Consider the following 15,363-nt stretch of genomic DNA (forward strand, 5'->3'; position numbering starts at 1 on the left):
ACACACCTATATCATGTATGTATGTAATTGGTGTTATTTAGAAATAACAATTGATTTTTACATGTGTCTGCAAACTATTCTAGTGAAGAAACCCTTTTGATCAGTCATTCCTAAACAGCACTGGGATTATGTTTCTACCCATGAAAGAGCAAGGCATAACTATCATAGTAGAAATGTTCTTAAATTACGACCTGGAACATGCAGCAACACAAAGGGGCCTGCCAGATTCTTTTGGGGAATAGTGTCTACTGTATCCACTCTTCATAGCATCATGAGCACATTGTGTAATAAAGGCTCTAGCAGTACAAAATTCTATTCAACTTGTGTAATCCAGCGTTTCCATTTGGTCATCAAATAACTTTTTCTCAACTCATCTGTAAGCATTTAGAGCATTTCTCAACTCATCTGTAAGCATTACCCAAAGTTTTAGGGTAATAGTTTTGGAAATACTACTCTAGAAGAAAATGAGGAAGAGTGAAAGAATGCTAGGACTCCTTCTCTCTATACATTTTACAAAAATATATGGTAATAATACACAAAATAAATTATTTCATTTATGTAATAAATAAAATAGTAGCAGAGAATAGTAGCTACTAACAGAGAATGCCCAGAGAACCAAAAACATTTAGACCAGAAGTTATAATTATTTTGCTTTGTTTAGTTTTTTAATAATAAGGAAAGAAATCAGGATACTGGTTGTATTTCATATGCTATTATGGGTGGGTATACCTTCCCCAGCGAAAGCGTGGGTATTGATGTTCCCCAACAGATAAAATATGGAAGGAACTGTCCATTGATAAGCTGCAAGTTTCATGAATTATTGTATGAAGTTTTTCAGTTTTTTCCTTTCATTAATTTGAGATGCTTAAATTATTTTGCTTTCCTTCTCTGTGAGATGAGTCAAGGTTTTTTCAAGCTAATGCCACATCTTAAATTCCTTTTCCCTCCTTGCTCTGTTGATCTCCGCATACTTCCTATTTTTGAGCAGGGAAGAGAAGAATAAAATGGTTGGAGGCTCTGGCTTATTATTTTTGCACCTGCCATTCCTTTTATAGCACACAATTTTCTGACCAACTTCAAGGGTGTTAAAATGTAATTCTTAGGAATGGTGTTTTGACACCACGAAGATATGCGTAGTGAACAGGTGTTTGTTTGGGTTTGCACTTTGCTATTTGCTTATATTTCATGGGCTAGGCAATTACACTGACAGGTATCAGATTCCAAGAGAAGCCAAATGATTTCTAAACCACAAACAGAGCTTCCTATGGCAGGGACTTATTCCTGTGGTCTCTGAGGGGCTCTACATTTTCAAAGCTTAGAGAAATCAAATCCCTCTTTGGAAAAGATTTTTTTTTTTTTTTTCCTTCCCTTACTGATGTCATTACTGTTGCTATGGAGAGGAAATGAATGCTGCGTGACATTGCTGGAAAAATCAACACTGATGTATTTCTGTACAACAAATAACCCACCTCATAGCTTGCTTTTTATTAGTGTAGGCTTGCTAAAAATTGTCAGAACTAATACCAAAATGGAAATGTTCCCTTGCAGAAACTACTTTGCTATATAAAATCTCCTGAAGATGTACTTAAATACTTCCTTCCTAATAATAGGAAAGAGAATAAAATATATAGTAACCCATGTGAACTGAGGGAAAAAAGAAACATGTTTTGTAAACTATTAGACATTATTTTTATTATTTGGAACTTTTTTCCTTGGATGTGTCTATTCCACTCTTAAAATGTATTTTTAACACTGAGCCATTCAACTGTATAGCACTGTTCCAGTCAGGTCTGAACTCTTAGTGCTGACTTCATTTTGAATCATTCCTGAGGCATTCTTTTCGTCCCTGCTATAGAAGCCCAGTTGCCAAGTCAGATAGCAGGGTACATTTAGGAAATCTTATTGTAGACACATGATTCTAGATTCATCTGCCCATGAGATAGGAGATAATTAACCAAAAACAAGGTCTAAGACTCTTGGTATTAAGAGGAAAAACCATTTTTAAAGACTTGTAAATAATATATGATATTTCTATTAGAGTGTTTTGAATTTTACCATTATTAAGTAAATAAGATTTTCCATGAGAAAAACAACTTTGCCCAATCTATGAGTTTTAGCAAATCGGAGAGGACTATAGAATAAAATGATTTAAGAGAGAAAAGTACTGTATCTCTCAGCAACTTAAGTGCCTTTTTGTTCTGTAGTATTTGGTGATATTCATGGAGTGACTGACTGATACTCCATTGTTAAGTGGAAATATGCCTTTAATAATGTGCTTTTGATGTTGAAAACTGTGATGGGTTTTAATGAAAGCTATAAAATATATGTACAATATTTTCACCTTTGAATCTATTGCTGGCAGATTTACTGGTTGCATTTCTCTTGCATTAAGAATGTGTTTTATGTGAATGGCTGATTTGTTATATTTTTTTTTCTTGCAGTGGCACATCCAGTGATGAAATGTGCAACTTATACATTATGTATTACATGGAAGCCAAACATGCAGTTTCTTTCATGACCTGTACACAGAATGTAGCTCCAGATATGTTCAGAACCATACCACCAGAGGCCAATGTTCCAATTCCTGTGAAGTCCGATATGGTTATGATGCATGGACATCACAAAGGTAATATCAGTGTTTAATATAATGTGACATATGACTTGGCATTTTCTTATGTATTTCATTTGACTATATGATTAATGTTTAAAATCATCTTTATTCCCTTCCTAGAGAATCACATGTATACACATATTCTTATTTCCTCTTTTCTCTCTTTATGTCCTATCTCCCCTCTCTAACATGTCCCCATCGAAACCGTTGAAGAGGAAAATCTCAGCCAGTGATGAAACAGATTAGTCTTGGGACCAATCCTATAAATGTAGACTTTTGTTCATTTAATTCGTGTTTTCTCATATCCCCATTTCATTCCTCCCATAACCAGTAATCACTTACACAATTTATGAATTTATGCACCATGTTCTGAAGAGCACTACAGTTTGCCAATAAAAATGGTTATCATCGCCAGCCCCGTACTCTAAATTATCTGTTTCATGGGCCTCTTCAAGCAAAGAACAATTCTTGATTTGTGAGGCATTACTAGTCTTGGCTTTTTTTTGAAGTATTATTCTCAGAATTGTTCTTTAACTTATTGTTCATCAGCAAAATGGTCATATCGACTGCCATTTCTTTAGTTTAAAATTGCAAAACCCGCACCCTGTTTTATTGCATGAGAGTCTATTGAGTTTTGCAAGTTCAATCTGAAAATGCCAGAGCAGCTTCGTATTTCTTTCTTGTGGAGATTTTATGGAGAAGTTAACATAGCAATCAGGTCATTTGTTAAGATTCTAATATATTTATAGAATGTGCCATAAAATGTTCTTAAAATATCACTAAATTTAATTTTTTGAAATGAGTACTTTTGTTAATACATTTTTAAAATTCTATATCACTTATATATGACTGAAAAAAATAGTTGACCCAGTTATTAAGTCAGAAGTCTAGTAATTGGTGATTATGCTGGGGGGAGGAGCACTTGTGAATTGAAGCATTGTATCAATTAGACCATATATGTTCTTAATACCGTAATAAACACAAGACCCTGAATAATATTTTTATGTTGATGGCATATTTCCAATAAACTATTTAAAGTGTATAATATATACTACAAATTTATACTCAGCTTCTTTGATCCATTACAGAAACAGAGTACAAAGATAAGATTCCTCTATTACAGCAGCCAAAACGGGAAGAAGAAGAAGTGTTAGACCAGGGTATGTATGCATATTTCTATAACTAGGCCTGTAAAAGTATTCATTATCCAAGTAGACAACCAAATTGTAAAGTTATTGAGACACTTTTTGTCTCTCTGCATCAGCCTCAAACCTTGGGTATTGCTGTTTTTATATAATGCATAATTCATGAGTAAATGGTCAATTAGTGCACTTTGGCCTTGAAAGTAAAATTCCTTAGTGTAATTTAGTCCTGTTAGGTTTTTCTGTCTTTGTTTTAGTTCATATAATATTGTAACTTTTATGTATAGGACCAATAAGTACAAATACAATCATTAAAAACAATCAATGGGCTTCTTTGGAAATCTAATGACCATTACCGTTTAAATTCTTGTGTATTTTACGAGGCATGTTCATTAAGTATATTTGAGGTTCAAGAAAAAAAGAACTTCAGAATTAGACCCACATCTTGCCTCTTTAAGTCATTCTCTGCCTTCAGCAAGGTAGGAGGGAGTATTGTCTTATACAGCTGTAGTTTTATGTTAAGTTGCCATCTAGTGAGTTATGAAAGCATCATTCTTCCTCTCTTCTATTTATTTGAAGTGGTGACATTTGAAGCTTGTCTGTCATACACTGCATGCACTGGCACTGAAAAATTATATTCCTGAATCTTGGTTTCTTGCCGGTTATTTGGAAGATAGTGCTTTGTATTAGGTGTTATCCTATCCCATTGTTTTTGGCCTAGGATATGTTTTAAAACATTAGCTTAATGTTAATGTGACCACATTTCCATTGACAACATAAAGCATGCAAGAAATAGGATTTTTCTATTAGCTACATACAGAAGTTTCATATTTCTCAGACATTGTAAACTGCTATTGGAATTCTTGAAAATGTATTTTTATTAGGTTTAGGTCAAAGATATCACTCCTGTACTAATAGTATTTGCAAAATTAAAAAGTCCCGACTTTTCAAAGGGGAACATGCACTCTGAAAGAAGCATAAGGTAAACTATAATCTAAAGGCCTTTTTAAAATATATAAAGTATGTTCTATAACATGTAATTCTAACAAAGTGGCCTTCCAAAAAATACAGCTTGGTTCAAAGTTGATTCTGTTTTTCCATTAAGTCAAAACTAAGAAGATGATTTTATACCAAATGGCTATTGAGTACAATTTAAAATAGCTAAATTTATGAGTCCTGTTTATATATTTATAAGGAAGTCGTAATAGCAGCCTAAATATAGTAGTATTCACAGTGTTTACTGTAAATTGTATTGAAATTTGCTCAGACTTACAATGAATTATTTTGACATTTCACACAGTTTGAAATGCGTGTCTTTGAAATAATTTGAGTCATCTTAGAATACATTTACAAATACCAACATATATGATACCACGTGGAATGAGACCACCATTTAGTAGATGCATCTTGTAAAATGGTATGTTACCGTGGAAACTGAGGCTGAACTATGCTTTCCTTTTGAAGTTAGCTGTTGATCAAGGGAGATATTGACAACTCTGAAAGGTTAGAAACCCAGAGATTTTGTTAGCGAAGCAATCTTAAATGTTAGATTTAATCTGTTCTTTACAAATAGTAGGATTTAGGAGGTGTCATATATGCCTACAAACTAAATCCTTTAAAATAGTTTTATATTTTGCCATTCATTTACCCTTTTGTGTTTTACAGCATATGTAAACTGCTCAGAGGTTTAAATATACCCAAACTCTTATTAGTTCCAGGGGAAAATTCTATGGACACATAAGAAATTATTTTTCTGTTGTTTCTCTTTTCTTCTACTTATGAATAAAAATGCTGTAAATAAAGTGATTTAACTTGGGAAGGAAAAAGGCATTATTCAGACATTATTAATTTTCATATTGCAGAAAATAGGCTATGATATCCATATGTTGAAATTAGTGGGTCCATCAAAATGTCACCTCCTGAATTATGTAGAAACAAAAATCTCACCAAAAGCCATGGCCAACACATAGACTGTGTATTATCCTAATATTCTCTGGGGACCACCAGCTTAGAATTTAAAGAGATATACAGAAATATACCAAATGCACATTTATACATATAGTTCATTATGAGATCAATCTATCTCCTTATAATACACAGGAAAAATCTATTCATTACTGAAAGAGTGCTCCATTCTTCCCAGAGATATTTGCTTGCACAAAATGTCTATTCATTTTCATTCTTTGGGGAGTCAAGTTGACCAAGTAGGTAATAGAGGGGCTCTGATTATTCAAATAAATTGTGCCATGTATGTTAATTTTTAAAGTAAACCCTCAGACTTTACCCTTAGCCTTGTTTTGGTGTTCTGGCCAAAACAATTTGTGTAGTATTTCTCCAGGTTGTATCAATTCTTTTAGTATCTTTTAGCACTAATAAATAAAAGTCTTGAATTGTTTCTGTTGTACTAGCTGTAAACTAATAGACATCATCTATGTCAGTCCCACAGAAGATGTCAAACCCCCATAGGAAACAGAACAGTTGTGGGGCAGAAAGAAAAGGACTTAAAATATCAGCAGACTCAATGTACTCAAAGGCAAGCTCTGTGCCCATCAGTGGGTACAGATAGTTCTGCAATAGGTATAGATATAGATAATTCTACCTGGGTACTACAGTCTCTCTCTCTCTCTCTCCGTGTGTGTGTGTGTATTTACTTCTCCTCCTAATATTAGTACATTGAAAAGTGGATAGGAAGATAAAGGTCAAGATATGTAATAAATGTTATGTTAGAAAGAAGGGACGACCTTTACTGAGAGAATTAAAAAAAAAAAGAGGGAGAGAGAAATAATCATATTTCTTAAACTAAAAAAAAGGTATCTGTGCCACATATGAACAGGAAATAGGCAGTATCTCCAACATGGAGAAAAAAATTAAAGAAAGCCAGTGATTTTTTTTAACATAGATTTATTTATTAATAAATTTTAATATATTAATCAACAGTACTCTGGTTCTCCCAGAGAAATATAAATATTTTATTTTCTTTGAAATTCTTATTAAAATTGCTAGCTACTAATGTTTTCATCAGAATATTAATCTTTATTGGTAATTAACTAGCATTTGAAAGAGATATCTGAGTGGTGTGAATCCATGTGGTGTTGCCTTAGCCTGTGCTTACTCACACATATTAATCTTTTGTGGGACCTTTGTATACATTAGCTTACCTTAGAACAAAATTTGGTGTGAGGCAAGTGTATCTCAACCTCTATCTTAAAAGATGTAATGAGAGACATCACAAAATCATCATTATATGACAGTTTTACCTATCAGATTGTACATGCAACAATGGAAAACATTTTAATGAGGCTTTAATTAAGTCTGCAGATTCTTCTTTAAAAATAATGCTTATTTTGACTGATTTTTAAAATAATATTCATTATAGAAGACATGGAAATATAGAGTAGAAATAAATAAAAATCACCCATAGTCCCCAAAAATATGAGTGTATATGTATTTTTGTGTGTGAAATATATATTACACACATACTTTGTATATATACACATACATATGCACATTATTTTAACACTATTTAGATCATAATCTATACAGTTTTATAGCCTTTTTTGAAAATATTATACCTTGAATATTTCCTCCAATGGTAAAAATTATTGGCAAGAATGATTTTTAATGGCTGGATAATATATGTATATTCATGCCTATACCAATTTGAAAATAACCTGTTTGCATATAAGTGAGCTTAGCTGTGAATGAGTTGATTATTTCTGCTTCCTTGCAAAAAACCACTAATGGATATTCAAAACAAACTAAAATGTCACCATCTTCTAAAAAACATTGTAAGAGAGAATTACCTATATATGTAATAAGTAGAATAAACTAAACAATAAACGCAGTTAGACAGTTATTCTGGGTGGAGGAAATGAATCATAGGAGACTATATGAAATGAGAAGGGTTGCATTGAGGTCTTCCAGAACAGACACACTCACACACACACTCACACACACACACCTCCCCCCAGATATTCCTCACTTATATATTATGATTGGCACATTTAGGAAACTAACACGTTTTGTAAGTTTTCTTTATTTCTCGCTCATTATGATTTCTCATATATGTTCACTGTACCAAAGGCACAACCTGAGCTTTCTATAAGCATTGTTCACACAAAGACTATAGGCCAAAGCTAAAAAGCTTTCCAGCTGTAAGCAAGAATGTACACAACTACATTTAGGAGTTCTGAATTTGAGTGTTTCTCTTCTTTAAAATTTAAAGTATAGATGTAGTGTTGAAATTTATGCCAGTTGTATCGGGAAGATTGGATGTCTTAAAAAACTCAAGGCAGAATTGAAAGTCAAAATCTACAATACTAGTATGTCCTTATTGTACATTATGTTATTGTATATTATGCTCTGGACAACATTTCTTTCACTGCAGAAAGGGCCTTTAACATGTTTTATTCAGTTTGCTCCAAACTCTTCTCATTGTAGTCTTTGTGCCCTCATATAATCAATCTTTTACTCAAAGGTCAGCATGAGCTACTATATTCCCAAGGCAGGAAGAATATGACAAAAATACAATTTGTAGAGGGAAAACACTCCATGACCCAATATAGTTAAGGTCTTCAGACACCTTCTGTGAAACAGAATAATTTCACAGTGGTTTTATGCTAACAAAAATGAATTACCATTGGCATGTTTTATCCAATAAGCAGAATCAAGAGAACAAGGTTGCAAGTTACAAACACAGTAGTCTACAGTAAAATCTGGCTAAAGTAACAGTTGGTAAACAATTTATGGGAGGAATGAAACAAAGGCTGGACTTAGTAGCTAAAATTTATATTTCTTTGCCTTGTTGAAAATAGGACATTCCCTTGATCTTTTAATAAAGTACAAGTGATTTTAGTAGCATCTTCTTAGCTAATTCTAAACACTCTCAATGGCACTTTGCTGTTTTAAAGAAGATACAATTTTTGTTTGTATTCCCATTCACTAAAAATTTGTCAGTTTGTTATGATTTATGAGCAGCTCATGAGTCTTTATTTATTGAACTCATCTATCAAACACAATTCTAAATACCCCCAAGGCTCTGGAAAGCTGAATGAATCCTGTTTACAATTGGTTTCCTAATAACATAATAGGTAGATGTGAATGATCGTTTATCACAGGGTTGAGCTTTCTAATATAGATCTGTGTGCATGGCAGTTGCAAAAGCCATCATTTTCTGTCTTATTCTTTTTTATTTTTATCTTATTTTCTTAAAAAGGAAAAAAAGCCATTTCTTATTGCTTTTTAATCAGATGAGTCTCGTAAGAACAAGAAAAAATAATGAAGTTCATTTCATGTGTGATCCTTGAGTTGGTCATCATGATTGTGTGTTTTATTTCTCTAAGGCTAGAGAATAAACGTTGTGGGTTAGTAATAAGTAAACAATCAATAAAGCAAATCGACTTTAACCAGAAGGAAAATTCAGTTATGACTGAGTCATAAAACAAAATATTAAAACCTAAAAAGGGATGCTTTTATTTTTCTGTTCCTCATATCCCTCTCATTAATCAGTTGTGTCACATGGTTCTAATCTTGTTAGCTTGGTTACTTGGCATATTTTTTTCAGTAGTTAAACTACTGATGAACATCCTGTTTACTTTCTGGGTACCACAGAAATCACAGAGCCATAAACAGTAACAAGAGCTATTTGTATTAGGGAATGAAGTACTAGTGATTTTGTGTGGGAAATGGGAGTTTATGTTCTGAAAAGATACAAAGAGGTTCTTGATCATTTTTAAAAACAAAAGCACCTGCCACAGTTAAGATTTTACACTGTGCAAAAGTTAGAAATACTTAATTTTTTCATCCAATAGTCTTAAGGCACTTTCTTTTTTTAAAAAAAAAATCCTTATCGGACAGTTTTTCAGTGTACATTTCCATCTATTAATATTTTAGTTTATCCTCACCATATTTCTTAACGTAAATGAAGAAGGGAGTCGTGAGTGGTCCCTGCTAAATAGAAAAATGTCCATTGAGCTGTCAAGTACTTAATGCAAGCCCACAACATACAAACTTGAAGGTTAATTGGTCTTTTTTAGATTCTCATGTCCTATGCTGCATTCCTTTTCTCAACACATTAGCTGCTTCTACAGCTGTATTTTCCAAATATCAAACTTACTCAGTTGAATTACTTTAAAGAGTTAAGACATTTCAATGTTTTATAAGATAAAAATCAAAGTTTGCGGTAAGAAAAGAAAGAAATAGGAACTCAGTGCAGCCTAAACGCAAGGAACTATTTTTGTCTCTATTGATGCAGAATGAAGGGGTGACATTTTTAACAAATTACTATTCATTCCAGAATCATTTATTGAGTATCTGCTATGATAGAACAGTACTAATCTCTAGGAATATGATAATGAATAAGAAATGAGAGGGTTTTTTTTTTTATAGAAAACCACTTTTATATCTTGTAATTTTTTCCTTCCAAGAGATAATTTAAATGTATAAAACCAGTTTTAGAACATCTTAAAGAATTTGATCATACATGTAAGGTATATTGCCAATGGTAAGTGAAAACTGAAGAGAACAAAACACTCTTCTACTTTTTCAACCCAAAGAATATCAGTCATTATTCTTTAAGCCAATTTTATGCATTTGACTATGATATGTATGTATTGACTAACATATGCGCTTCTTGTGTTATAATATGGAGAAGACAAGCCAGGATAAGACAAAGAGAAACTTGGTCAGTTAAAGAATAAACCCAGCACCTCAGCTCAGAAGAAAGTTAATTTAAAAATAAAAATAAAAAAGTACAGTTAGATTGACAGGTCTGAGGTGAATTCACAGGAAAAAGTGTAATGGCCAGTAGAGAAAAGAGAGGGGAACCTGGATCCAGTATAGTGAGCAGTTTAGAAGCTGTCAGTCAGGCTGTCTCCTTAGAATCCCAGTTCCATTTCCTACAGCTGTGTAGGTTGGTACTATGCCTTTAGCTTTTTCATGTAAAATAAGAACAATGATAATAACTATTTTGTAGAGATTAAATGAGTTAAATTGTATAAGGCACTCAGCAAAGTGAGTTGGTCATGCTAAACTCTCAATAAATTTTAGCTATTACTGTTATTGTTATTATTATCCCTAGTTTATAACATACTTCTTCATATGTTATCGCAGTCAACAATAGCTAAGGTAGGAAACATCTCAGTTTTTCCAGGACTGTCCCAGTTATGCCTAGTATAAATATTATTAACACTCTTTTCCTTCTCAAAAGTTGTCCCAGTTTGGGAAATAAATTATATGGTCACCTTATCATCAGGTTCCAGAATAAAATTAGAGAATACCACCCAGAAATACATAGGTTGACAGAGCTGAGGAAAAAGTAGCTGTGGGATATAACCCAGGAGTGTCCAGGGTGGGTGGGGTACCATCAATCACAACTCAGTTCCATAGGGGTAGAGCAGCCCTCATACCATTCTAGACAGATTTTTACATCCAAAGTAGGAAGCTGGGGGGGGGGGGTGTCTCTTCTGAAGAAAGGAAGAATCTTTCCCTATGACAATCAAAGAATGGTAAGAATCCCAAGTGTGTATTGGTGATAGGGAGGGAAAGGTTGATGTTGATGAGTCAGCACAGGTTGGACTTTGTGATTCACTGGTGAGAGAGAGATGAACCCAGTTTTCTGGGTTGATTGGCTCAGAAACACGATGTCATCACTGAGAGAGATACTTTTAAAAAGATAAAATATGGGGAGGAAATAAGAGCTCAGTTTTAGACATATTAAGTTAAAAATGCCCGAGACAGACATCCAAGTGGAAATTTCCAGTAGGCCATTGTATATTACTAGTTCCGTCCCAGGAGAGCTCCAGATTTGGCAGTCATTTGCATGGAGGTAGTATATTAAGCCTTGTGAGTGACTGAGATCACCTAGTATGAAGAAGCCATAGGCAGGGGGAAAAAATCTGCCAGGGGTAGACTTCAGAAAACACCAACCTTTATCATACGATGGGCAGAAGGAAAAGAGGAAGCAAAAATGAAAGGTGGTGAGGACCTGTAAAGAACAACGTTATAAGGAAAGAGGTTGTGAAATAAACTTTCAACCTGGCTACATGCCACCAGTAGGTCAAGATGAAGAATCTCTGGGCTTTGGCAATTAGGATCCCTTGATGAACTCGTGCAGAAGCGATAGAGCGGTGAAGTAGGAAGTGGAAGCACATGCCTGCAATTTAAGAAGGAAGATGGATGTGAGGAAGGATGAGTCAGCACGGAGCCCTGCACTGTCCACTGTGGTAGACACTAGCCACATATGGCTATTTAAATTTGAATATAAGCTATGTTCAATTACTTATAAAAGTAAGTAAAATTAAAAATTAATTTCCTTAGGTGCCCTAGCCACATTACAAGCACTCAATAGCCCCATGTGTCTAGTGGCTATCACACTGGATAGTGAGACATAGATTACTTCCATTATTACAGAAAGTTCTTTTGGACAGGGTTGGAATTGTAAAGGCAGAGGGAGGACGGAAAAGCTTGAAAGACATGTTGTGTCAAAGGAGCGTCTCTCCCCTGTCCGTGAGCGCTCAAGATAAGCCCTAAGTGAGTGAGTGTGTAGCCTATGAGTCAAGTGTGAGGCAAAGAAGTTGTATTAGAAAGAAAAGAGAACAAACAGGGAAGGCTCTGGGGGTGCTGGAGGCCTGGCATCCAGACTCTGGAGTAAGGAGAGTTCTTTCTCCAAAAATACACTTAAAAAAGATGGAGAAAGTGCAGATACAGCCTCCTTTGGCAAAGCCAGGAACCAATTAACCGTAGTAGCCACAGTGACTTGTTGAGAAAATGGAGGGCTGTAAACATAAAGGGGGCTTTTTTCCTATTATGAAAATAGATACTGATTTTTAAAATATTAGATAAACTGCAGGATAAAGCTGATGCATGTTGCAGCTAGGTTTGTTTTTTCAGTTAGTAATTATAATAGCTACAATTTAGTGATACCTACTTTATGATACGCACTGAACTGGGTATTTTACATTAACTGTCTTCTTTAACACATTAACTGCCATGAGACTTGTATTTAGCTCACTCTAGTTTTTTTTTTTTTATTTCAGCATATTATGGGGGTACAAAAGTTTAGTTTACGTATATTGCCCTTGCCCACCTGCCCCGAGTCAGAGCTTCAAGCGTGTCCATCTCCCAGACGGTGCACATTGCACTCATTATGTATGTATACACCCATCCCCTCTCCACCCCCACATCTGCCCGACACCCCATCAATGTTATTCCTACATGTGCTCTTAGGTGATGATCAGTGAAACCACTTTGATGGTGAGTACATGAGCTCACTCTAGTTTTAACTCTGGGGCAGCATGAAGCATGTGTAAAATCTTAACTTGTTGATTTCCTTATTATTACAATTAATACTGACAATTTAATTCTAAAAACATTTATTAAATAGAAGTCAATAAATTTCGCTTTTCTGTTTATGTTTCTCTTTAAATTACACTCAAAGTTTTTATTCTATTGTCATAATAAAACACTGTGGCCCCAAGGAAAAGTTTCTGGGATATTTGTGTGGCAGTCAATGTGTTAAATCCACAAAACAATTTTTAAAGGTTGTTTTCATTACCTTTATAAGGTTAAGTAACTTACTTAAAGGCACAGAATAGCCACTAATTAGGGTTAGACTGGAACACAAGTGTGAAATACAGACCAGAAATTAGGCAATTACAATACAGGGAAAGAACAGAATGCTACAGGTGCACGCAGCAGAGAAGCCCTAATTTGAATTGCTGAGAAGGCTTTTTGGATATAAGTGACACCTAAGATCTGAAAGTTGAGGAGCTAGTTAATTAGTGGGCAAGGAGTGGTCCAGACGAAGAAACAACATCTTCTTAGAGTTGAAATTCAAGGAGGTGAAAGTCCAGTATATAGCTGGAACATCAAATGAAAAAAAAGAAGGAATGTTGGGAGATGAGGTGGTGACCGGGACCACCCAGCTGCCTCCGTGTTCTTCTCCATCCGTTATACTTGTTAGATAAATTTCCTAAATGAAGATTTTAATGTGACTAAGAAAAATGGTTAGCATTTCAGGATTCCTTATATCCAGTATGCCAGAAGAAGAAAAAAACTTTTTCTGTTTTGTGCATAAGAATGTAAGAGATAGCCATCTAATGGTCTCTCTCACATGTAAGGAGGTATTTGCAGAGATTCTGTTCTGAAGCTATGTTCTCACAACCTCTACGCAACCTGTGTGCAGCCAAGCCTATTACACTGTTTTAACAATTTTTGCTTTCCTAACCCAATAGTCATTTTAAATAACAGTTTCAAAGGAACTGAAGTGTTCTACATTTGGTAGTTTATCACAGCTTTTAGATTTTATTTACAAACCCGAATGACTATGCATAGTTCTGATCCTGTGTTCTTCCATCAAGATTAACCTAAACATATGAATTCAAATTTTTAAATTATGGTTTTTTCTCTCTGTGAAATACTTTTGTATTTTATTTTCTAGATAAAATATTTCATTGTGCAAGCATATTAAACTATATTTAGTGTTATGGGGCAGGGGAATTTAGCAGTAATGTATTGTATTAATTTTTCTTCTGTATGGCAGAATACCACTGTGGCATAACGGATTTGGTTGAGTTATCATTTGCTTTGTTCATTTTACTGAGATTGTCCTCATCACATGGTAATTATTTGCTGACTGAAGATTTCACCTGGGATAAGCTGAGTTCATGGGCAGGAATTGAAAACCTACTTTGAATCATTGAAACAAGACTATTTGTAAACATGACAGGATCTCTTAGCATCATTTTGGAAAGACTTCATATCCCCTTGCACCAATTTCTTAATAATGTATTCTTCAGTGGAGTGTGTCATGGCTAAACCAGTTACCATTTTCATCTCCTAATGGTCATGAGAAAAGGTTTTTAAAAATGTTATCTAATGGTGCTGTAAATGTAATTAAAACTTAAGCAGCAGGACTCCATAGTCATTAAGCAATTTCTTCATTAGCAGCACATAGAATAGAGTGAGGAAAAGGAAAAACTGGGAGTTGTCTTTAAGTTTGGCTTGGCAAAGCAGGTTTGTGTTTCCATTTACAGTGTGTGTGTGTGTGTGTGTGTGTGTGTGTATTTCCCACTCACACAGTTAATATGAATGTATTTGAAGCCATAGATATAAATGATGAGGATTAAAATTATTCATGAACTTTCTATAGCCACATTTTATATATATGATAATTTTTTATAAATAATTTGCTTTCATGGAATTAGATTACCATATCCAAGTTTGCTCCTTAATATAGGAAGGCATAGAATACATTCTAATTAGGATTCATTCTGATGATATGAGTTTGTTAAAATCTTCTTCTTTGTTTGAAACTGATTTAAAAGTATTCTTTGTTCATAAAATTATTTTTCTGGAATGTGTTTATTTGTTTAAAAGGAAAAACTGGAGTTATTTACAGTAGTATTGCTAACAAAGTAATAATAAAACTTTGGTTTTTCAATTGCCACATGGATATATATTTGTCAGATTGTTGTGTTTTACAGGACCTGCTCAAAAAAATGTATACTTAACTTCTTGTGGCTTATACTTTAATAGGTTTTTAAAGACAACTGCAAAGAGTTTGCTTGTGAAGATATCTGCTATCTAATGTAGCTGTTGATGATTTTTTTT

General features: G+C 34.0%; 1 protein-coding gene across 13 annotated transcripts in view; it reads left to right on the forward strand.

Moving 5' to 3' along the window:
* Positions 1-15,363, forward strand: part of PAM (peptidylglycine alpha-amidating monooxygenase) — a 263,682-nt gene that overhangs the window by 193,405 nt on the left and 54,914 nt on the right. For all 13 annotated transcript variants that reach the window (XM_069492649.1, XM_069492648.1, XM_069492651.1 and 10 more), the window contains 2 exons: positions 2,442-2,626; positions 3,700-3,771. In XM_069492649.1, the coding sequence (XP_069348750.1) occupies positions 2,442-2,626; positions 3,700-3,771 (257 nt within the window). The remainder of the gene's footprint in view (positions 1-2,441; positions 2,627-3,699; positions 3,772-15,363) is intronic.

Source organism: Eulemur rufifrons, chromosome 17 (genome assembly GCF_041146395.1).
Source record: "Eulemur rufifrons isolate Redbay chromosome 17, OSU_ERuf_1, whole genome shotgun sequence".
NCBI classification, from domain to species: domain Eukaryota; kingdom Metazoa; phylum Chordata; class Mammalia; order Primates; family Lemuridae; genus Eulemur; species Eulemur rufifrons.